The 24101-nt window shown below is 44.9% G+C and overlaps 1 protein-coding gene across 1 annotated transcript in view; it reads left to right on the top strand.

The window, feature by feature from the left end:
• The window catches only part of LOC142301487 (V-set domain-containing T-cell activation inhibitor 1-like), an 89390-nt gene that overhangs the window by 20320 nt on the left and 44969 nt on the right, over nucleotides 1-24101 (top strand). Inside the window, exon 3 of the mRNA XM_075342485.1 lies at nucleotides 14880-15212. Coding sequence (XP_075198600.1) covers nucleotides 14880-15212 — 333 coding nt within the window. The remainder of the gene's footprint in view (nucleotides 1-14879; nucleotides 15213-24101) is intronic.

Here is a 24101-nt window from a genome sequence, read left to right as displayed (position 1 = left end):
GCATCCTCTGGCGGAAAGGACAATGCTTTTGGCTTTAAAAATGCATGAAAAACGCAAAGAAAGTAGCCTATGCGCACCTTGCGGTTTTCATGAGTTTTTAGTGCTTTTCCGATGCTTTTAGAAACGCTGCAGTTTTATATTAAATTGAATAGATGGGAAACGCAGCCAAAATGGCAAAAACAATTGACATGTTGCTTCATTAAACGCTGAGTTTTTGCCCAGATTTATGCAAATTAAACGCAGCGTTTTGAACAGCAAAGTGCGCACAAGAAAGCTCAATGTCCCATTGACTTTGCTTGAAAAGCATAACGCAAGCATTTTGGCATGAAAACGCTGCAGTTGACAATAAAAGCAGTGGAAAAGCAGGTAAAAAAGCAAAGTGCGCACATAGGAAGAGCAAATACTCACCAAGCACACGTCTGGTTCTGTCCTTTCACCACTCTCTGACCCACACTGGAGGTAACTTTCTGTACATACAGTATGTACTGTACACAGTATACCATTGTACTGTACAGTATATACTATACAGCATGTCTATTCATTTACATTTGTGGATATAGTATTGTACTTTCTTTCTGCTAACTAGTAAAGCACATTGCTTGTACTGTACCTCTCGCACACCAACAATTCTATTGTAAGCCAACGTGCAGTTTTATTTGCTTTATATGTTTTTTTACTGTACAGTATTTTGTATTAGTGTACTGTAATAATTTTATATGAATACAGTACAGTATTTTGTATTACTGTAATAAGTTTGTATAAATACAGTAAATATTTTTGGGTTGTGGAACGAATTGTCTGTGTTTCAATTATTTCCTATAGGAAAATTTGCTTTGATATAAGAGCAACTTGGCTTAAGAGCACACTCCGAGAACCAATTATGCTTGTAATCCCAGGTTCCACTGTATGTGTATTTTTTATTGCTTTATTTTCAGTGGGGCAAAAGGGAACTGATTTGAAATTTTAGTTTTTTTTTTTTTTTTGTTTTTTAATATATATTTTTCATTTTTTTTTTTTAATTTTACTAGTCACCCTATCAAAATCATTCTGATCAGCAGAAATGCTGATCTCCTGTGAGTGCTGACGCTCATCATCTGACCCTGTGCAGCCATGACGACCCATTGGTGCCACGTGATCATATCATAGAGCCGCCAATGGTGGTGGGGAACTGCACCGACGCTCATTAAATCTCACTGTCAGAGTTTGACATCGCGATTTAAGGGGTTAAAAGGCACTGATGGATCCCATGCCTGTTAGCCTCACATGTCAGTGATGTGCAGGGACTACCACGGGCTCGCTGCAAGAGCCCATGGCAACCAGGGGGACACGATCAAGAATGTACCAGTACGTCCTTGGTCGTGAAGGAGTTAAGGAGCCTTAGAACACCTCAATCATACTCTTAAAGCATATAACTGTTACTGATAAATGAATAGTGGTTCACACACAAAAGCTTGAAGGAGTTCCCTGGAGAAAATTTTAAAATGTTAACAGTTAGTAAAATGTAAGTAGTTATTTACCTTATATGTACAACCTCGTTAGATGACCTCTTACATGTGCAATTTTTTTACTTTCGTTATCTGGTTGTGTTTCCTTTCACAGTAATAAACAGGCGATGTATCATTAGTTTGTGGAAAGTGCACAGACACAGACTGACCAAAGAAAAGGATCAATACTAAATTACTCAGTACCCATAGGCTGCCACAGGATGAGGCACTGTCGAGAACGATGATATTTTTTTCTGTTTCATATAAGGTCATTTCACCAGCTGATCATTAATCGATTGGCAGCCGGTTTACAAAACAAAATAATTGTGAAACGATTATTTTAACAATGGTCTTTCACGAAAAATTTGCAGCGTAAATACCCCTTAAAAGGAATTTGTCAGCAGGTTTTTTCTATGTAAGCTGAAGCCAGCATTGTGCAAGGGCTAACACAGATAATTCAGGGCTGCCTGTCTTCTCACAGTCTGTTTTTTATTTGCTATGTTTGTTTAAGCAGCAGAACCCTTGTCATTGCTTGGACTAGAAAGGCACATGCAGGGCAGTCCAGCCTGTCCCCTCCTCTGATTGACAATACACTGTCAATAAATAATCTTAATAGAGAACGTGGTGGGAGTGGGGAAGCTCTCTCAACGCTGCTACATGGCTAAATCTAAAAATTCTGATTGTAAACTGAAGACAAAAGAGCGCAAATAGAGTCTTATCAGGTTATTAAAGTGCAAAGTGCACGATATTCCACTCAACTATTAGGGTTGTAATAGTCACAACCCTATGAAGATTTGTAAAGTAATGGCGGCTGCCGCAGCCGCACGTGGGTTAATCTTCATTGCTGGAGAGGAGAAATGGGGTTAATGCTGTGCTGCTGCTGAATGAAAATACTGTTAATTATTAATAAAACTTCTTTTATTTCATAGGTCTACACGTTTCAGGGATCCAGTCCCCTTCTTCAGGACAAAGGAAGAAAACTCAACAATATAACTTAAAAATTGCAAGTTTTCTCATTTTTATTTTTAGTTGATAGCTTTATTGAGAAGTAAAGGTCCAGCAATTAAGACCTGCACTGAATGGCTTGTTTCATAAAAGGAACATGTGTATCTGCTGATTCAGTCTGTTGCGCTCATCTAATTAACTCAAACCAGTGAAGTATAAGTTCAGCGGCCAACAATATTGTTGATTTTTCTTTCTTGTCCTGAAGAAGGGGACTGGATCCCTACAACACGTAGACCTATGAAAGAAAATTATTTTATTAATAATCAACAGTATTTTCATTCGGCAGCAGCGCGGCATTAACCCAGTTTCTCCTCTCCAGCCCTGAAGTAAAATTCTGATTGTGTCAGACTCAGAACCGCTGCACCTAGTAATCTAATGCCTGCTTTACACGAGATGATGTATTGTGCGATAGATCGTCAGGGTCACGGTTTTTGTGATGCACATCCGGCATCGCTTGCGACGTCGGCCTGTGTGACACCTCCTAGCGACGCAGTATCGCTCACAAATCGTGAGTCGTGTACTCGTCACTAGGTTTCATAATATCGTTTATGAAACATGGCGCCGGTTGTTCATCGTTTCCATAACATCACACGTTGCTCCGTGTGACACCACGGGAACGATGAACATCGCTTACCTACATCCCGCAGCTCCCGCCGGCTATGTGGAAGGAAGGAGGTGGGTGGGATGTTTACATCCCCCTCATCTCCGCTCCTCCGCCTCTATTGGCCGGCAGCCGTGTGACGTCGCTGTGATGCCGAACGTCCCTCCCACTCCAGGAAGTGGATGTTTGCCGCCCACAGCGACATCGCATGGGAGGTAAGGACGTGTGACGGGAGGTTAACGACTTTGTGCGCCACGGGCAATTAATTGCCCATGACGCACAAACTACGGGGGCGGGTATGATCGATCGTGAAATCGCACGATCGATCGTACCGTGTGAAGCAGGCTTAAGTGATGCAACATTGGATTTAGGAATCAGATCTCTTTGCCTACACCATGCTGCTCTCAGACGAGATAGCAAAAACCTGCTGACTAGAGATGAGCGAACCGGTCCCGGTTCGGCTCGAGGTCGGTTCGCCGAACGGAGGTCCCGTTCGAGTTCGGCTCGTCGAACGTTCGACGAACCGAACTCGAACTGCATAGGAAACAATGGCAGGCAATCACAAACACAGAAAAACACCTAGAAAACACCCTCAAAGGTGTCCAAAAGGTGACAAACAACTGAAACACATGGGAAAGTGACAAGGACATATACTCATGCGAAAACAAAACAGCTGGACAAGGAAAAAGAGGAGGACACACAGATATAGGTATGGCACGCCCTTCTAAAATCATGTAAAACACCGCAAGGTGACTCCAAGCGTAGTCTCCCTTTTTTTCCAAAAATTGGGCCCCACACACACCCACCCATTCAGTGGCAGCAGTTGGGCCCCAGTTGTACAATTCACAGCTACATTTGCATCAAGCACATTCAAAAATACGCCATAATTAACCGTCCCCAGGATGACACCGGGGTAGGTAGCAAAGTCTTTCCTGATCCCAGCTCTGTTCATCTTGGCTTCTTTTAAAAACAATGTAAGCAAGGGTTACTCCAAGCGGAGTCTCCCTTTTTTCCAAAAATTGGGCCACACAGACACCCACCCCTTCAGTGGCAGCAGTTGGGCCCTAGTTGCAAACAGGATGTTTTGATTTGCATCAAGCACATTCAAAAATACGCCATAATTAACCGTCCCCAGCGTGACACCGGGGTAGGTAGATAAAGTCTTTGCTGACCCATGACTTCTTCATGTTGGCTTCTTTTAAAAACAATGTAAGCAAGCGTTACTCCAAGCGGAGTCTCCCTTTTTTCCAAAAATTGGGCCCCACACACACCCACCCCTTCAGTGGCAGCAGTTGTGCCCCAGTTGTACACTTCACAGCTACATTTGCATCAAGCACATTCAAAAATACGCCATAATTAACCGTCCCCAGGATGACACCGGGGTAGGTAGCAAAGTCTTTCCTGATCCCAGCTCTGTTCATCTTGGCTTCTTTTAAAAACACAGCAAGCAAGGGTTACTCCAAGCGGAGTCTCCCTTTTTTCCAAAAATTGGGCCACACAGACACTTACCCCATCAGTGGCAGCACTTGGGCCCTAGTTGCAAACAGGATGTTTTGATTTGCATCAAGCACATTCCAAATCAACAAGCATTTACTCTCCCCAGGATGACACAGGGGTAGTAAATTCCTTGTGGATCCATGACTTGTTCATTTTGATGAACGTCAGTCTGTCCACATTGTCACTGGACAGACGCGTGCGCTTATCTGTCAGCACACACCCAGCAGCACTGAAGACACGTTCAGAGACAACGCTGGCAGCTGGACACGACAAAATCTCCAAGGCGTAAGTTGCGAGCTCTGGCCATTTTTCTAGGTTTGAAGCCCAAAAGGAGCAAGGCTCCAGTTGCACAGTCATGGCATCGATGTTCATTTGGAGATACTCCTGTATCATCCTCTCCATCCGTTGACTATGTGTCAGACTTGATGTCTCTGGTGGCCTTGCAAAAGAGGGTCTAAAAAAATTATGAAAAGATTCCATAAAATTGCTGTTACCAGCACCAGATACGGTCCTACTGGTACGGGTAGACTGTTGAAGATGACGAGACCGTCCCATGTTTGTCAAGTTACAACTGGGAGATTCCCTCCCTGCACTGGCACGGTTGTTTGGTGGAAAAGCCGAGCTAAGATCGAGTAACAGCTTCTGCTGATACTCCTGCATACGTGCGTCCCTTTCTATGGCTGGAATTATGTCACAAAATTTGGACTTGTACCGGGGATCTAATAGTGTGGCAATCCAGTAGTCATCATCACTTCTAATTTTGACAATACGACTGTCATGTTGGAGGTAGTGCAACAAAAAGGCACTCATGTGTCTTGCGCAGCCATGCGGACCAAGTCCACGCTGTGTTTGTGGCATAGAGGTGCTACCCGTTCTTTCTTCCTCTGACATCTCCCCCCAATCTCTTTCAACTGAAATTTGACCAAGGTCTCCCTCATCCGCTGAGTCTTCCATGTCCATGGACAGTTCGTCCTCCATTTCTTCATGTTCTCCTGCACCTTGCTCAACATTTCGCCTGCTACTATGCGCCCTTGTCGATCCCTGTCCCCCATGGTCCCATGCCTGCTGCGTTGGTGATGATGAACGTCTGGACCTTGGTGATGTTGTTGTCCCTTGCGCATATGAATCCTCCTGTAGTTCCCCCCCTTCATGTTGTCCCACCCCCTGACTCCGAATAGTGTTTAGCGTGTGCTCCAGCATGTAAATGACTGGAATCGTCATGCTGATAATGGCATTGTCAGAGCTAAACATATTCGTCGCCATGTCGAAATTGTGCAGAAGGGTGCATAGGTCCTTGATCTGAGACCACTCCATCAGGGTGATCTGCCCCACCTCTGCATCTCGTTGGCCCAGGCTATACGTCATGACGTATTGCACCAGGGCTCTGCGGTGCTGCCACAGTCGCTGTAACATGTGGAGAGTTGAATTCCAGCGTGTCGCCACATCGCATTTCAGGCGATGAACCGGCAGGCCGAAAGACTTCTGGAGCGATGCAAGTCGCTCTGCTGCGGCGCTTGAACGGCGGAAGTGAGCAGACAGTTTTCGTGCCCTGTTCAGAAGGCCATCTAGGCCGGGATAGTGTGTTAAAAATTGCTGGACGACAAGGTTCAACACGTGAGCCATACAAGGTACGTGTGTCACCTTGCCCAGGCGAAGGGCCGCACCCAGGTTTGCAGCATTGTCGCACACGGCCTTACCAGGCTGCAGGTTGAGTGGAGACAACCATTTATTAAACTCGGACCGCAGAGCTGACCACAACTCCTCAGCTGTGTGACTCTTATTCCCAAGACATGTCAAGCTAAAGACCGCCTGATGCCGTTGCGCTCTGCTGCCAGCATAGTAATGAGGGGTGCGTGATTCCTTCTGCGCAGTGAGAACGCTGGTGGCCTGACCAGGCAGGCTTGGGGCGGAGGTGGAGGACCCAGATGAGGTGGAGGATGCAGAAGCAGTGGCGGAACTTGGACAGACAGAGGATTGACACACAAGTCGTGGGGACGGCAAGACTTGTGCAACAGACCCTTCACCATCTATCACCATAGTTACCCAGTGCCCAGTCAGCGACATGTAACGTCCCTGTCCATGCTTACTGGTCCAAGTATCGGTGGTGAAATGCACCCGTTCACACACAGAGTTTCTCAAGGAAGCGGTGATGTTGTGTGCGACATGCTGGTGTAGCGCGGGCACACCTTAGAGAAGTAGTGGCGACTAGGCATCTGGTACTGGGGCACAGCGACAGACATAAGGTCTCTAAAATCCTGTGTGTCCACTAGGCGGAAAGGCAGCATTTCGGTAGCCAACAGCTTACAGAGGGATAGAGTCAACCTCTTAGCTTTGTCATGGGTCGCAGGAAGTGGCCTTTTATTTGACCACATCTGAGGGACAGAGATCTGGCTGCTGTGTGTAGACGGTGTTGAGTAGGGTGTCCCTGGAAAAATGCAGGTTTGTGAGGAAAGTGCAGGCGGAGACATGATGTTGCCTTCATCCAATGTTGGTGCTATCGATGTCTGAGAGAGCTGTACACACTCACTTGTTTCCCCTTCCAAATCAACTGACGACCTACCAAGCAAACTGCCTGTTGCGGTTACAGTGGTGGAAGTTGTGCGTGGAAAAACAGGTGTGACAGCTGTCCCCACAGTCCTAGAAGATGAAGAGCGTGCGGATGCACTGGAAGGGGCAGGCGGTGGATGGTTCGCTCCGCTAGGCCGCATTGCAGCACGGTGAGCTTCCCACCGGGACCTATGATATTTATTCATGTGACGATTCATGGAAGAAGTTGTCAAACTGCTGAGGTTTTGACCTCTACTAAGAGAATCATGACAAAGTTTACATATCACATAATTTGGGCGATCTTTTTCTATGTCAAAAAAGGACCAGGCTAGGCAAGGCTTAGAGGCCATGCGACCTGTTGATCCACCACGAATAATGCTCAGAGGCAGAGTGGTGGCTGAGGATCCAGTTGTAGACGTGCTACCAGTGCTCCGACTCTGTCCAGGAAGGCGCAAGGTAACTTCGTCGTCGGTTGCATCCTCCTCCACCGCCTCTGTTGACCTCCTCGAGTGCCTGACTGGGGGTTGACAGTAGGTGGGATCTAGAACTTCATCATCAATTGTTGTGTTTGCACTCCCCTCCCCCTCAGACCGAGCCTCTTCTTGCCCTGACCGAATATTTAAGTTGTCATCCCAATCGGGTATCTGCGTCTAATCTTCATCAGAATGTTCCTCATTGTCTATAACCACAGGTGTTACAGTTTGTGACAAAGGGTCAACATTATGCTCAGAAACTTGTTCCTCACGGCCTGAATCCGAGTCACAAAGGTTCTGGGCATCACTGCAGACCATTTCCTGTTCTGTACTCACTGTAGCTTGGGAGCAGACCTCTGATTCCCAGGCTATAGTGTGACTGAACAGCTCTGCAGACTCAGCCATCTCAGTTCCACCATACTGTGCAGGGCTGATGGAGACTTCAGAGCTGGGAGAAATCAAGTGTGATTTGGATGACAACTCAGAGGACTGGTGTTTTTTGGATGCGGTACTTGAAGTGGCTGAGAGGGCACTTGTTGGACCACTTGAGATCCATTCAAGCATTTTCCTTTTTTGCCCATCATCTACCTTTCTTCCTGTTGTTCGTGTCCGTAAAAAAGGGAGCACATCGGATTGTCCATGGTAAGTAGTAGACATCTTACTTTTGCTGGTAGAGGGTCTATCTTCAGCAGATGATAATGGAGCTTTGCCACCTTCCCCACGGACAAAACCTTTTTTGCCTTTTCCACCACGCCTCTTCCCCTTTCCACCAGCATCTGTCATTTTGCCACTCATGTTGATTGCGACAAGATTGTGGACTGAAAATGTGGTAGTAAAAATTGAGAGGTGGTGTAGATTGCAGTGGTGGTCTAGCTTTATTAACAGCAGAATAATAAAGAATAAATATCCCTGACAATGCAACTACGGCCCTTAAACTGGCAGCAAAAATTGCTAGTATAATGGCTTAGTTATAATGAGTTGGAGTGTGCAATGCAGGCAGACGCGCTCTGCAAATGTCTTTGCACTAGTGGGACTATAGCAAAGTCCAATAGCCACAGATAGGATGCCACTAGGTACACAGAGTGTTTGCTAGTATAATGGCTTAGTTATAATGAGTTGGAGTGTGCAACGCAGGCAGATGCGCTCTGCAAATGTCTTTGCACTAGTGGGACTATAGCAAAGTCCAATAGCCACGTATAGGATGCCACTAGGTACACTGAGTGTTTGCTAGTATAATGGCTTAGTTATAATGAGTTGGAGTGTGCAACGCAGGCAGATGCGCTCTGCAAATGTCTTTGCACTATTGGGACTATAGCAAAGTCCAATAGCCACAGATAGGATGCCACTAGGTACACTGAGTGTTTGCTAGTATAATGGCTTAGTTATAATGAGTTGGAGTGTGCAACGCAGGCAGATGCGCTCTGCAAATGTCTTTGCACTAGTGGGACTATAGCAAAGTCCAATAGCCACAGATAGGATGCCACTAGGTACACAGAGTGTTTGCTAGTATAATGGCTTAGTTATAATGAGTTGGAGTGTGCAATGCAGGCAGATGCGCTCTGCAAATGTCTTTGCACTAGTGGGACTATAGCAAAGTCCAATAGCCACGTATAGGATGCCACTAGGTACATTGAGTGTTTGCTAGTATAATGGCTTAGTTATAATGAGTTGGAGTGTGCAACGCAGGCAGATGCGCTCTGCAAATGTCTTTGCACTAGTGGGACTATAGCAAAGTCCAATAGCCACGTATAGGATGCCACTAGGTACACTGAGTGTTTGCTAGTATAATGGCTTAGTTATAATGAGTTGGAGTGTGCAACGCAGGCAGATGCGCTCTGCAAATGTCTTTGCACTAGTGGGACTATAGCAAAGTCCAATAGCCACAGATAGGATGCCACTAGGTACACAGAGTGTTTGCTAGTATAATGGCTTAGTTATAATGAGTTGGAGTGTGCAACGCAGGCAGATGCGCTCTGCAAATGTCTTTGCACTAGTGGGACTATAGCAAAGTCCAATAGCCACGTATAGGATGCCACTAGGTACACTGAGTGTTTGCTTGTATAATGGCTTAGTTATAATGAGTTGGAGTGTGCAACGCAGGCAGATGCGCTCTGCAAATGTCTTTGCACTAGTGGGACTATAGCAAAGTCCAATAGCCACGTATAGGATGCCACTAGGTACACAGAGTGTTTGCTAGTATAATGGCTTAGTTATAATGAGTTGGAGTGTGCAACGCAGGCAGATGCGCTCTGCAAATGTCTTTGCACTAGTGGGACTATAGCAAAGTCCAATAGCCACGTATAGGATGCCACTATGTACACTGAGTGTTTGCTAGTATAATGGCTTAGTTATAATGAGTTGGAGTGTGCAACGCAGGCAGACGTGCTATGCAAATGTCTTTGCACTAGTGGGACTATAGCAAAGTCCAATAGCCATGTATAGGATGCCACTAGGTACACTGAGTGTTTGCTAGTATAATGGCTTAGTTATAATGAGTTGGAGTGTGCAACGCAGGCAGATGTGCTCTGCAAATGTCTTTGCACTAGTGGGACTATAGCAAAGTCTAATAGCCACGTATAGGATGCCACTAGGTACACTGAGTGTTTGCTAGTATAATGGCTTAGTTATAATGAGTTGGAGTGTGCAACGCAGGCAGATGCGCTCTGCAAATGTCTTTGCACTAGTGGGACTATAGCAAAGTCCAATAGCCACGTATAGGATGCCACTAGGTACACTGAGTGTTTGCTAGTATAATGGCTTAGTTATAATGAGTTGGAGTGTGCAACGCAGGCAGATGCGCTCTGCAAATGTCTTTGCACTAGTGGGACTATAGCAAAGTCCAATAGCCACAGATAGGATGCCACTAGGTACACAGAGTGTTTGCTAGTATAATGGCTTAGTTATAATGAGTTGGAGTGTGCAATGCAGGCAGATGCGCTCTGCAAATGTCTTTGCACTAGTGGGACTATAGCAAAGTCCAATAGCCACGTATAGGATGCCACTAGGTACACTGAGTGTTTGCTAGTATAATGGCTTAGTTATAATGAGTTGGAGTGTGCAACGCAGGCAGATGCGCTCTGCAAATGTCTTTGCACTAGTGGGACTATAGCAAAGTCCAATAGCCACAGATAGGATGCCACTAGGTACACAGAGTGTTTGCTAGTATAATGGCTTAGTTATAATGAGTTGGAGTGTGCAACGCAGGCAGATGCGCTCTGCAAATGTCTTTGCACTAGTGGGACTATAGCAAAGTCCAATAGCCACGTATAGGATGCCACTAGGTACACTGAGTGTTTGCTTGTATAATGGCTTAGTTATAATGAGTTGGAGTGTGCAATGCAGGCAGATGCGCTCTGCAAATGTCTTTGCACTAGTGGGACTATAGCAAAGTCCAATAGCCACGTATAGGATGCCACTAGGTACACAGAGTGTTTGCTAGTATAATGGCTTAGTTATAATGAGTTGGAGTGTGCAACGCAGGCAGATGCGCTCTGCAAATGTCTTTGCACTAGTGGGACTATAGCAAAGTCCAGTAGCCACAGATAGGATGCCACTAGGTACACAGAGTGTTTGCTAGTATAATGGCTTAGTTATAATGAGTTGGAGTGTGCAACGCAGGCAGATGCGCTCTGCAAATGTCTTTGCACTAGTGGGACTATAGCAAAGTCCAATAGCCACGTATAGGATGCCACTAGGTACACTGAGTGTTTGCTAGTATAATGACTTAGTTATAATGAGTTGGAGTGTGCAACGCAGGCAGATGCGCTCTGCAAATGTCTTTGCACTAGTGGGACTATAGCAAAGTCCAATAGCCACGTATAGGATGCCACTAGGTACACTGAGTGTTTGCTAGTATAATGGCTTAGTTATAATGAGTTGGAGTGTGCAACGCAGGCAGATGCGCTCTGCAAATGTCTTTGCACTAGTGGGACTATAGCAAAGTCCAATAGCCACAGATAGGATGCCACTAGGTACACAGAGTGTTTGCTAGTAGAATGGCTTAGTTATAATGAGTTGGAGTGTGCAACGCAGGCAGATGCGCTCTGCAAATGTCTTTGCACTAGTGGGACTATAGCAAAGTCCAATAGCCACAGATAGGATGCCACTAGGTACACTGAGTGTTTGCTAGTGTAATGGCTTAGTTATAATGAGTTGGAGTGTGCAACGCAGGCAGATGCGCTCTGCAAATGTCTTTGCACTAGTGGGACTATAGCAAAGTCCAATAGCCACAGATAGGATGCCACTAGGTACACAGAGTGTTTGCTAGTATAATGGCTTAGTTATAATGAGTTGGAGTGTGCAATGCAGGCAGATGCGCTCTGCAAATGTCTTTGCACTAGTGGGGCTATAGCAAAGTCCAATAGCCACGTATAGGATGCCACTAGGTACACTGAGTGTTTGCTAGTATAATGGCTTAGTTATAATGAGTTGGAGTGTGCAACGCAGGCAGATGCGCTCTGCAAATGTCTTTGCACTAGTGGGACTATAGCAAAGTCCAATAGCCACGTATAGTTTGCCACTAGGTACACTGAGTGTTTGCTAGTATAATGGCTTAGTTATAATGAGTTGGAGTGTGCAACGCAGGCAGATGCGCTCTGCAAATGTCTTTGCACTAGTGGGACTATAGCAAAGTCCAATAGCCACAGATAGGATGCCACTAGGTACACAGAGTGTTTGCTAGTATAATGGCTCAGTTATAATGAGTTGGAGTGTGCAACGCAGGCAGATGCGCTCTGCAAATGTCTTTGCACTAGTGGGACTATAGCAAAGTCCAATAGCCACGTATAGGATGCCACTAGGTACACTGAGTGTTTGCTAGTATAATGGCTTAGTTATAATGAGTTGGAGTGTGCAACGCAGGCAGATGCGCTCTGCAAATGTCTTTGCACTAGTGGGACTATAGCAAAGTCCAATAGCCACAGATAGGATGCCACTAGGTACACAGAGTGTTTGCTAGTATAATGGCTTAGTTATAATGAGTTGGAGTGTGCAACGCAGGCAGATGCGCTCTGCAAATGTCTTTGCACTAGTGGGACTATAGCAAAGTCCAATAGCCACGTATAGGATGCCACTAGGTACACTGAGTGTTTGCTAGTATAATGGCTTAGTTATAATGAGTTGGAGTGTGCAACGCAGGCAGATGCGCTCTGCAAATGTCTTTGCACTAGTGGGACTATAGCAAAGTCCAATAGCCACAGATAGGATGCCACTAGGTACACAGAGTGTTTGCTAGTATAATGGCTTAGTTATAATGAGTTGGAGTGTGCAATGCAGGCAGATGCGCTCTGCAAATGTCTTTGCACTAGTGGGACTATAGCAAAGTCCAATAGCCACGTATAGGATGCCACTAGGTACACTGAGTGTTTGCTAGTATAATGGCTTAGTTATAATGAGTTGGAGTGTGCAACGCAGGCAGATGCGCTCTGCAAATGTCTTTGCACTAGTGGGACTATAGCAAAGTCCAATAGCCACGTATAGGATGCCACTAGGTACACTGAGTGTTTGCTAGTATAATGGCTTAGTTATAATGAGTTGGAGTGTGCAACGCAGGCAGATGCGCTCTGCAAATGTCTTTGCACTAGTGGGACTATAGCAAAGTCCAATAGCCACAGATAGGATGCCACTAGGTACACAGAGTGTTTGCTAGTATAATGGCTTAGTTATAATGAGTTGGAGTGTGCAACGCAGGCAGATGCGCTCTGCAAATGTCTTTGCACTAGTGGGACTATAGCAAAGTCCAATAGCCACGTATAGGATGCCACTAGGTACACTGAGTGTTTGCTAGTATAATGGCTTAGTTATAATGAGTTGGAGTGTGCAACGCAGGCAGATGCGCTCTGCAAATGTCTTTGCACTAGTGGGACTATAGCAAAGTCCAATAGCCACAGATAGGATGCCACTAGGTACACAGAGTGTTTGCTAGTATAATGGCTTAGTTATAATGAGTTGGAGTGTGCAACGCAGGCAGATGCGCTCTGCAAATGTCTTTGCACTAGTGGGACTATAGCAAAGTCCAATAGCCACGTATAGGATGCCACTAGGTACACTGAGTGTTTGCTAGTATAATGGCTTAGTTATAATGAGTTGGAGTGTGCAACGCAGGCAGATGCGCTCTGCAAATGTCTTTGCACTAGTGGGACTATAGCAAAGTCCAATAGCCACAGATAGGATGCCACTAGGTACACAGAGTGTTTGCTAGTATAATGGCTTAGTTATAATGAGTTGGAGTGTGCAACGCAGGCAGATGCGCTCTGCAAATGTCTTTGCACTAGTGGGACTATAGCAAAGTCCAATAGCCACGTATAGGATGCCACTAGGTACACTGAGTGTTTGCTAGTATAATGGCTTAGTTATAATGAGTTGGAGTATGCAGAGGACACGAGGGTACAGTGCCAGGATTTTGGGGCTCTGGGTAGAGGAATGGAAGCCTGCCTTTCTATCCCTCCTAATAGGGAAATGCAGGGAGGAAATCCCTGACCTTGGCTACACAGACGCTGGCGCTGTTTTCAGGACCTGTCACCTTAACTCTGACCCTGCCGGTTTGAGCCCTTAAAAGGACTGCTATAAAGTGCTCTCCCTAAGCTGTCTAACGCTGTGTATGGAGCGCATACAGCTGTATCGGCTATAGGACTCAGGATGACGGAGCTGCGACAGTGATGTCTGACACCAAAGACGCAGAAGGCAGATAATGGCGTCCGTGAAGAAAATGTCCGGTTTTATAATGCAGGGACATGTGACATGCAGATCCTATCACACATGCCGTTGCTTCTCTGGCTCAAAGTCCACTTAGCTGTGTGTGTGTCTGTGATTGGCTGACATGCTGGCCCGCCCCACAAGACGCGCGCGCTTAGGGAAGGAAGACAAGAAAAAAAAAAAAAATGCCGATCGCCATTATAGAAACAGCAGTGATCTGAAGGCGCTGTTCACGCACACTATACACTGAAATGTCATAATAGTGTGATTCACAGAGTGACTTACACTATTACAGCAGAAACCAAGCTAGGATTTAGCTGGTTTTTTGCTGCTAGAACCGTTCTCGAACGTTTCTAGAACTATCGAGCTTTTGCAAAAAGCTCGAGTTCTAGTTCGATCTAGAACAGGCCCCAAAATCACTCGAGCCTAGAACTGGAGAACCACGAACCACGAACCGCGCTCAACTCTACTGCTGACAGAATCTCTTTAATAAACTCCATAAATTAAGGAAATCAGTTTGCTTGCTTAACTTCTTAAGTCCTTGAACACACATGTTAATGAATGTTTTCTTTTTTTCAGGTTACAGCGACACAATTGTTTCTGGGATTGTAGGTGAAAATGTGATTCTACCTTGCACTGTGAAATACAATGAAAAATTTTCATATGACGCACTGAACATTAGGTGGAAAACTGAACAAAAATACGTGAAACTTTTCTTTTATGGTAACTTTCAAGATGAGCGCCAGAATGAGATATTTAAAGGAAGAACACAATTATTTTATGACGAGTTTCCTAAAGGAAATTTATCTCTGGTGCTAAACAATATACAGGCATCTGATGCTGGAATATACGAGTGTCTAGTATTTAACTCAAAAGAAAGGTATACAACAAAAACAGAGCTTGTGGTACAAGGTAATAAAATACAAGATAAAGAGATACCTATAATTACACATTCTGCATAAGATCTATATGTATAGAATGTATTATTTTATTAAGATGTGGGCATGACACACTATTTTGTCTTGCGTATATAGCGGGTGAAATAAGTATTGAACATGTCAGCAATTTTATTTCTAAGGCCAGAATCACACTTGTGAGAGACTCACACTAGTCTCGCATTGCATCACCCGGCATGGCCGCACACTCTCCAGACAGGAGCGGGATGGCAGCATGTATTTCTATGCAGCTGAGAAGCTCATGTCCGGAGAGCATCAGGCCGTGCCGGGTGATGCGATGCGATGCGAGACTCGCGCAAGTGTGACTCCAGCCTAAAGGTGTTATTGAAATTAATTTCTCACCAAATGTCGGTAACAACCCATCCAATCCACACAGGCAAAGTGCACAAACCATAGATATCCATAAATATAGTGATGTTTAATAATGAGAAATGACACAGGGAAAGAGTATTGAACACAATGAAATTTATTTAACCCCTTTCCGACCAAGTACGGACCGATACATGCTATTTTTAGGTGACTTAATGACCAAGGATGTACCGGTACGTCCTGGTAAACGCGGGGGCACCAGGCGCTGCCAGGTACTCTACTTACCCGACAGGCGAGCCCCTGCCCCCACAAGCCCGAGCCCCTGCTTGCACCGTCCCTGGCTGTTTAATCCCCTGAATGCCGTGATCGATATCGAGGGGAGTCGTCCTCCGATCAGGACCCCTGCGATGTAATCGCGAGGGTCCGAGCGCTGTCATGGTGACCTGAGGTCGTCATGACACTCTCCGGGTTACATGCCTGTGTGATCATGCCTGCAGCATTATAACACAGGCCTTCACTGTGCAGCTCTGAGAGCTGTGACGTCCTGCAGAACATTGTAGCTGCAATCAGATGCCTGTGGGGTAATGTCCCATAAAAGAACTAAGTGAAAGAAGAATAAAAATATTTAAAAAAAAAATCAGAAAATAAAGAACAATAAATAAAATAAATATTCCAATAAAGTTATTTTTGTATGTGAAAAAAAAAAGTACACATATTTGGTATTGCCTCGTCCGTAACAAGCCAAGCTATAAAACTGTCAGATTAGTTAACCCCTTCAGTGAACACAATAAAAATTAAAATTAAAAAATGTAGCCAAACTATGTCTTTTCATCGTATACCTGACAAAAAAGTGGAATAAAACGCTATCAGAAAGTCATATATAAATAAAAATGGTACAGCTGGAAATGTCATCTTGTCCCACAAAAAACAAGCTGCCAACAGCTCCATCAGCAGAAAAATAAAAACAGCGTAAAAAACCCCTATTCCTGAGTTGCTGTTTCTTCTTGATTCTGCCTCACAAAAAGTGGTATAGAAAGCAATTGAAGACTATTATGTGGCCAAAAATGGTACCAATAAAAACTCCAACTTAACCCACAAAAACAATCCCTCTCATTACTCTGTCGGGGGAAAAATAAAAAAACTATAGCCTTCATAATTCAGTGATGCAAAAAACCTTTATTTTTTTTAAAGAGCATTTTTAGTGGGATGGTCCCTGAACCATAAAAAACTATATAAATATGGTATCACTGTAATCGTATTGATGCGAGGAATAAAGCCGCTGAATCACTTATACCTCAGGGTGGACGGCATAAAAAAAATCTAATAAATAAAGCTGTATGTATGTATGTATGTATAATCAAAAACAAGCAGAAATCAGTGTATTGTATCAAATATTTATTTTTTATTTTGCAAAAATATTTTTTTAAAATATTCATTTAACCAACACCATTAAAAACACCAAGAAAAAAATCACTTGAAAAAGGAAACATAGGGGAATTTTTGACCATATTGATAAGATAGGTGGAGGGATATTATACTCAAATTGTAAGATTATAAGATATATCAAAAGCTGTATGAATCGAGCAACTCCCCAATATTTACATATATTGCACTGAGGAAACCGATATATATATATAAGACCACTGTATAAATTTATTAAGTCCCCAAATATTCAATTACTATATAAATCTACTCCACCATTCAAAAATTAAAAAATAAATATCCAATTTCATAAATATAAATATCTCTTCTGAATTATTTTAGCAGTAATATATGAGGGAATAAATATGCAAACAGAAATTGATTACTATAAATTTATAGGCGACTCAGCCGGTTAATATATATAGTGACTATTTAAACAATTGGAGTGAATACCCTATAGATGTAAAGTAGATAAAACAAGTATGCCTATTAAGCCTAGATGTGCACTCAAACAGTGCCTATTTTCAATAGGAACCGACTCCCTATAAACAGAGGTTTAAGGCTGTGTGCGCACGTTGCATTTTTTCTTGCATTTCTGCAGCGTTTTGAGCTGCAGCGTTTTAATGCGAAATTGCATGCATTTTGATTTCCATGCAAAGTCTATGGAAAATAGGGCTTTCTTGTGCGCATGATGCTTTTCCAAATGCAGCGTTTTAGTTGCTTAAAATTTGTCAAAAACTCTGCGTTTGAAGAAGCAACATGTCAATTGTTTTTGCCATTTTGGCAGCATTTTAATAACATTGAAGTCAATGTTAAATGTCAAAACGCATATTTTTCTAGGAAGAATGCGTTTCACTTGCTTTTTACTAGCGATCTGCATGTGTTTTTGACATGATAAACGCAGGTCTTTCGGTCTCTCTCTCTCTGTCGATCGGTCTGTCGGTCGGTCTCTCTCTCTCTGTCTCTGTCTCTATCTCTCTCTCTGTCGCCAGTGGGCGTGTCTATATCGAGCAGTAAAAAAAATAAATAACTAATTGAAAAAAAACGACGTGCGGTCCCCCCCAATTTGGATACCAGCCAGGGTAAAGTCACATAGCTGAAGGCTGATATTCTCAGGATGGGGAGCTGCACGCTATGGGGAGGCCCCCAGCCTAACAATATCAGCCAGCAGCCGCCCGGAGTTGCCGCATGCATTAGATGCGACAGTCTCGGGACTTTACCCGGCTCATCCCGAATTACCCTGGTGAGGCGGCAAACGGGGTAATAAGGAGTTAATGGCAGCAGCCAATAGCTGCCACTAAGTCCTAGGTTAATCATGGCAGGCGTCTCCCCGAGATACCTTCCATGATTAACCTGTAAGTTAAAGAAAATAAACACAAACATCCAAAAAATGCTTTATTTGGAATGAAAGACAAAAAAACCACCCTCTTTCACCCCTTTATTAACCCCTCAAAAACACCTCCAGGTCCGACATAATACACGCAAGGTCCCACAATGCTTCCAGCCTGCTAAATCGGAAGCTGACAGGAGCGGCAGTAGGACACCCCCGCTCCTGTGAGTTCCGTGCAACAACTGAAGTGAGTCGCGCGATCAGCTGTGCTGTCACTGAGGTTACTCACGGCCACCGCTCTCAGGTGGAGGACTGCAGCTGTGGCCGCGGGTAACCTGAGTGAAAGCACAGCTGATCGCGTGGCTCACTGCAGTCCCTCAGGGGATTTGCGATCACAGGTGAGTCCTTCACATGTGACCGCAAATCAAGCTGCGGCACACGCACACAGCCGCGCGATCACAATGAAGTCGGTTGAAGTTCATCCGAGTTCATTCTGATTGCGCGGCACTGTCTCGCAGCCAGCCATGCTCTTTTTGACAGTGCGGTCCCACTCGGCTCTGCTGCAAATCTATGGGGATGCAGCAGAGCCAAGTGGGACCGCACTGTCAAAAATGTGCGTTCTGGATGCTTTTCCCACTCTGTCTATGGCAGAGAAAGCATCCAGAACGCATGAATTCTCCAGGAATGTGCGCATGTTGCGTTCTGCCGAATGTGGTTCAGAACGCAGCTTTTTCGGCTGCGTTCTGAGACGCACAGGCAGTGATTTACACGCTGCGGAATATAACGCAACGTGCGCACATAGCCTAAATTTCCCATGTATAAATCAATCCGAGCACTACTCATCACAATACCATAACCTTGTATTATGTGAGTATTGCACGGATTGATTTATACATGGGAGATTTGAACCTCTGTTTATAGGGAGTCGGTTCATGTTGAAAATAGGCGCTGTTTGAGTGCACATCTAGCCTTAATAGGCATACTTGTTTTACCTACTTTACATCTATAGGGTATTCACTCCAATTGTTTAAATAGTCACTATATATATTAACCGACTGAGTCGCCTATACATTTATAGTAATCAATTTCTGTTTGAATATTTATTCCCTCATATATTACTGCTAGAATAATTCAGAAGAGATATTTATATTTATATTTAGGAAATTGGATATTTATTTTTGAATGGTGGAGTAGATTTATATAGTAATTGAATATTTGGGGACTTAGTACATTTATACAGTGGTCTTATATTTATATCGGTTTCCTCAGTGCAATATACTTAAATATTGGGGAGGGTGTTAGGGTGTTGCTCGATTTATCAGGTTTTGATATATTTTATAATCTTACAATTTGAGTATAATATCCCTCCACCTATCTTATCAATATGGTCAAAAATTCCCCCTATGCTTGTTTTTTCAAGTGATTATTATATTTTGCAAAATAAAAAAATAAATATTTGATACCCTATACTCTGATTTCTGCTTGTTTTTGATTATATATTTATTGAGTTAACGTATCAAAAATATTATCGTGGAGAACATATATGAATCTGTTGATATGTATTATGTATGTATGTATGCTAAAGGAATTTGCACCGTAGCATGTACAATCACAAAATTTTGCACAGACACTCAATTTGACTGTTAACTTCGTAGACTATGTTTTGAGGGGAAATGTTAACCCTGCGCTTTACAGTTATTCGCCAAAAAAAACCTGCTAAAAAGATATAGAGAGAGACAGACAGACAGAGGGGGAGACATACAGAAACTGGGAGAAAAACCGAGAGACAGTTACTATCCCGGGCAACGTCAGGTGCTACAGCTAGTAAATAAATAAAGCCAATTCTTCAACCAGTATTGATTTATTCATTCTACCTCTAAAGCAGGGGAAAGGAACCTTTTTGGCTGAGAGAGCCATGAACTCCACATATTTTAAAATGTAATTCTGTTAAAGCCATACTCACCAGGGGGGAGCGGCAGTGGTGGAGCAGCTCAGAAGGTCCCAGGTGGCAGGGTAGGCACGGAGGAGGGGGTGTCGCGGTTCAAGAGGGTCAGTGTGTGGAGGGTCGGCGATACTGTTGCAGGTTCATGGGGTGTCACAGCAGCGGGCACCATTGATCTGCCAAAGAACTTGCCTGGCTTGACAAAGAACGCAGGTAGCGTTCAAAACGCGTTGCTGCACATGGGCTCCCTATTTTGTCCTTGTAATGATATATATTTTTTACGTACTTTAAAATAAAGCTTGCATAAGATTTTATATTATTCCGGAAACTGGATTATCTTTTTTCTTCTATTGGATCCCTGCACTACCAGAGTGTTATCCCTGCATGCCGGACCTTGCCACAGCTGAGCTGGATCACCTTTTTCACCATTGATCTGCCGGCTGGCTGCTTTGAATCTCACACAGCTGACGAGATCAACTTCAAGAAAATGGCCACGGCGCGTGTACAGATCGACGCTATGGACTTCAAGAAAATGGCCACGGAGTCCTATCTGCACACACGTCGCCTCCTCTGCCATTTTCTTGAATTCGATCTCGTCAACTGCGGGAGACTCAAAGCAGTCCGCAGTTCACCGGCAGATCAATAGTGCTTGCCGCCGCGACACCCCATGAGCCCGCAGTATCACCGGCCCTGCGCCACCACTGCCGCCCCAGTAAGCCATATGCGGTTTGTAAGACGCACTCCCATTTTCCTCCCAGTTTTGGAAAATATGGTATTTTATTTATTAAAGATTTGTCTGTGAGCCAGATGCAGAAATCAAAAGAACCACATCTGGCTCGCGGATCCCGGTTTCCCACATCCGGCTATTCGCCGTTTTGGAGAATGCGGCGCACTTCAGTACAGAGTATACAGTACAGTATCAGCGCAACAAGCGCCGCTCACATGCTGTCATGTGACCGAAGCATGTGACCCGGAAGTTGCGGCGCTGCTACTGTACTGTATCGTACTGTACTGGAGTGCACCGCATCCGCCAAACCGGCGAAAAGCCGGATGTGTGAAACTGGGCGGACATGCTGGAAATCTAATTGGAAAAGTGAGGAAGTTGGTTATTGCCGCCAGAACCCCTAAAATTGATTCCATCTTGAAGAGACGTGCTGGGAAAGGGGCAATTGTTGATCAAACCACTCGGTGAGGCAGCACTTATTTAATGACTGAGCGATTGCTTGAACTAAAATCGTTTCTTATAGATATGGTGAACCCTCAAGTAACATTAAATGAAGGTCAATGGACACAGGTAGCTGAATTGAAGGAATTGCTTAATCACCCATTTACCGTGACTAAAAAATTACAAGCTGAGGATTTAACTCCTGGCATTTTCATAAGGGAGTGGAAGAACTTGCTATTTTGCCTGTCTCAAAGAGGAGGTTTAATCGCAGATGGCATTTTTGCTTCAATGAAATGGAGAGAGACACAGCTATTGGAAAATAAGAATTCTTCTGGCAGCTGTTTATGTTGTCCCAAGTCATCGTATACTGCTTGATGATCAACAGCTTACTAAAGGAAAAGAAGCTCTGACTGAGGTAGCAGTTAGGATGAGCGGCTACAGGACTGCCAGGTGCAAGAGGACTTGGGGCCTGACAGTGCTACTGCTGTCATATCTTCATCCTCATCAGATGAGGAGTTTAACTTTGACAAGTATTTGGATGACATGGAGCAGGCAAAGCGTTGCTGCAAGGAAAAAGATTTCACTCCATCTCCTATAGCAGCAGATTGACCAGATTTCAGTAAAATTTTTCACTTGTTCTCAAAGAAATAGAAAAATTCAACCATTCATCAAAACTGACTGTGCATGAGGAAATTTCTTTATACCCGGAAATTGTTAGAGATGTTGCCCATGTGGTTCCGACTTTGCTTCCAACCCAAGTTACTGTAGAGAGGTTGTTCTCTAGCCTTAACATTATTAGGTCAGATTTGAGGTCATCTGCGAAGGAGGATCTGATGGAGGCAATTCTATTTCTTAGAACAAATTCATGGACTGCACAAATGTTATTTAGTATGCTTTTGTTGAAAACTGTATTTCTTCATCGTTCCTTATGGGAGACCCAGACCATGGGTGTATAGCTTCTGCCTCCGGAGGACACACAAAGTACTACACTAAAAAGTGTAGCTCCTCCCTCCTAGCATATACACCCCCTGGATAACCAAATATAGCCAGTTCAATGCTTTGTGTTCAGGAGGCATACATCCACACATGCATCCTCATCTGTTTTTGATTTTTGAAAAGAGTTTGAAGAAAAGCGGGTCCAAGCCTGGACTCCCGGCATGTCCCTTCTCACCCCACTGTGTCGGCGGTGCTGTTAAGGTTGATTTCAGGGCTGGAGCCCTTCATGCCGCGCTCCTTCACCATCCCCTCGGGCTCTGGCTTGAAGTGGGAGCCAGCACAGTTCTCACTGCCTTGCAGGAAACCGGTCTCCATCCGCAGCCCCTTTTGGATCCCGCCGGACAAAGCACTCATCCCTCAGGGACCTGGCCCTGCGTCTCACAAGCTAAGTATCTGAGACGTGGTTATCAGGGGGTCCCTTGTACTTTATTGTTGGGGAGAGTGTGCTGTGTAACTATGCTGACTTTCCGGCCGGTTCTCTGGTTTTCACCGGAGAACCGCGCCGATGGTGCCTGCGCGCCGGCCGCATTGTTAAATTTAGGCCCTGGCTTCGCCTGAGGCCTACTTTCGTTTTCACTGTCCCTGCATGCCAATCATGCAGAGGGACAGTGCGGCTCCGCCCAGCGGCTGTTCAGCACAGGGAAGGGACACTCCTCTCTGAGGAAAGATTCCCTCCCCTGTATACCTCCTTTGCCCTCCGGATCCCGCTCTTTGAGATAGGCCCCGCCCCCTCTCCTCGCTCCGGCGCCATTTTATCAGCGTTCTCACACTGATTGGAGCTGCCTGCAGCATCTCTCTGGGGGTCCGGTCTGTGGGATCTGGAGGGCACACAAACGGTCGGGTAAGCCACAACCTCCGGTTGTGGACCTAGTTATATACTCTCTGGGGGCCATTCTACTCAGAACCCCCACTTCAGCAGCATGTCTCACACAAGGAGCAAGGCTGCAAGGCTGTACTCAATATGCACTGCATGTAAGCTCGTACTGCCTGAACCGAGCACATATCCACATTGTGATGCCTGCTCTAACATGGTGGTGCCTCAGCCTGGAGTCTCACTCCCAGTGGTCCCTCCGGCTGCTTCGGCTCCGGTGGCTGAACCCCCGGCTTGGGTAGAATCATTCTCTAAGTCTATCTCCCAGTCCTTTGCCGACTCCATGGGACAGTTGTCCCGGACTCTGCTGAGCATACATCAGCCCCCTTCTCAGGGCGCCTCTGCTGCTACGGCTCGCTCAGCAGAGCTGACAGAGCTCAGACCCCGTCCTCCTAAACGGAGACACAGGGGCTCCTCTCCTTCCTTGTCCCGCGGCTCTGATTCACGAGCTGAATCACAGGACGAGGAGGATGCCTTTACTGTGGGCTCGGACGCTACCTCCATGTGCCCCATTGATCTGACCGAAGGTGATGCAGATGTTAGTGATTTGATTGCGTCCATTAATTCTGTACTGGACCTCAATCCACCAGTATCGGAGAAACAACCCTCTCTGGTAGAAAAGCACCAGTTTACATCAACTAAGAGAGCAAGGAGTGTGTTATTTAACCACTCCAGTTTTCAGGACACTGTGACCAAGCCCAGGGCCTGTCCTGACAAACGCTTCCCAAAGCGTAGTTCTGATGACCGTTTTCCCTTTCCACCAGAGGTGGTCAAGGAGTGGGCTCATTCACCGAAGGTAGACCCTCCGGT

Source organism: Anomaloglossus baeobatrachus, chromosome 4, assembly GCF_048569485.1.
Source record: "Anomaloglossus baeobatrachus isolate aAnoBae1 chromosome 4, aAnoBae1.hap1, whole genome shotgun sequence".
NCBI lineage: Eukaryota > Metazoa > Chordata > Amphibia > Anura > Aromobatidae > Anomaloglossus > Anomaloglossus baeobatrachus.
Note: the sequence above shows the minus strand (reverse complement) of the source record. Positions and strands in the feature narration are given on the sequence as shown.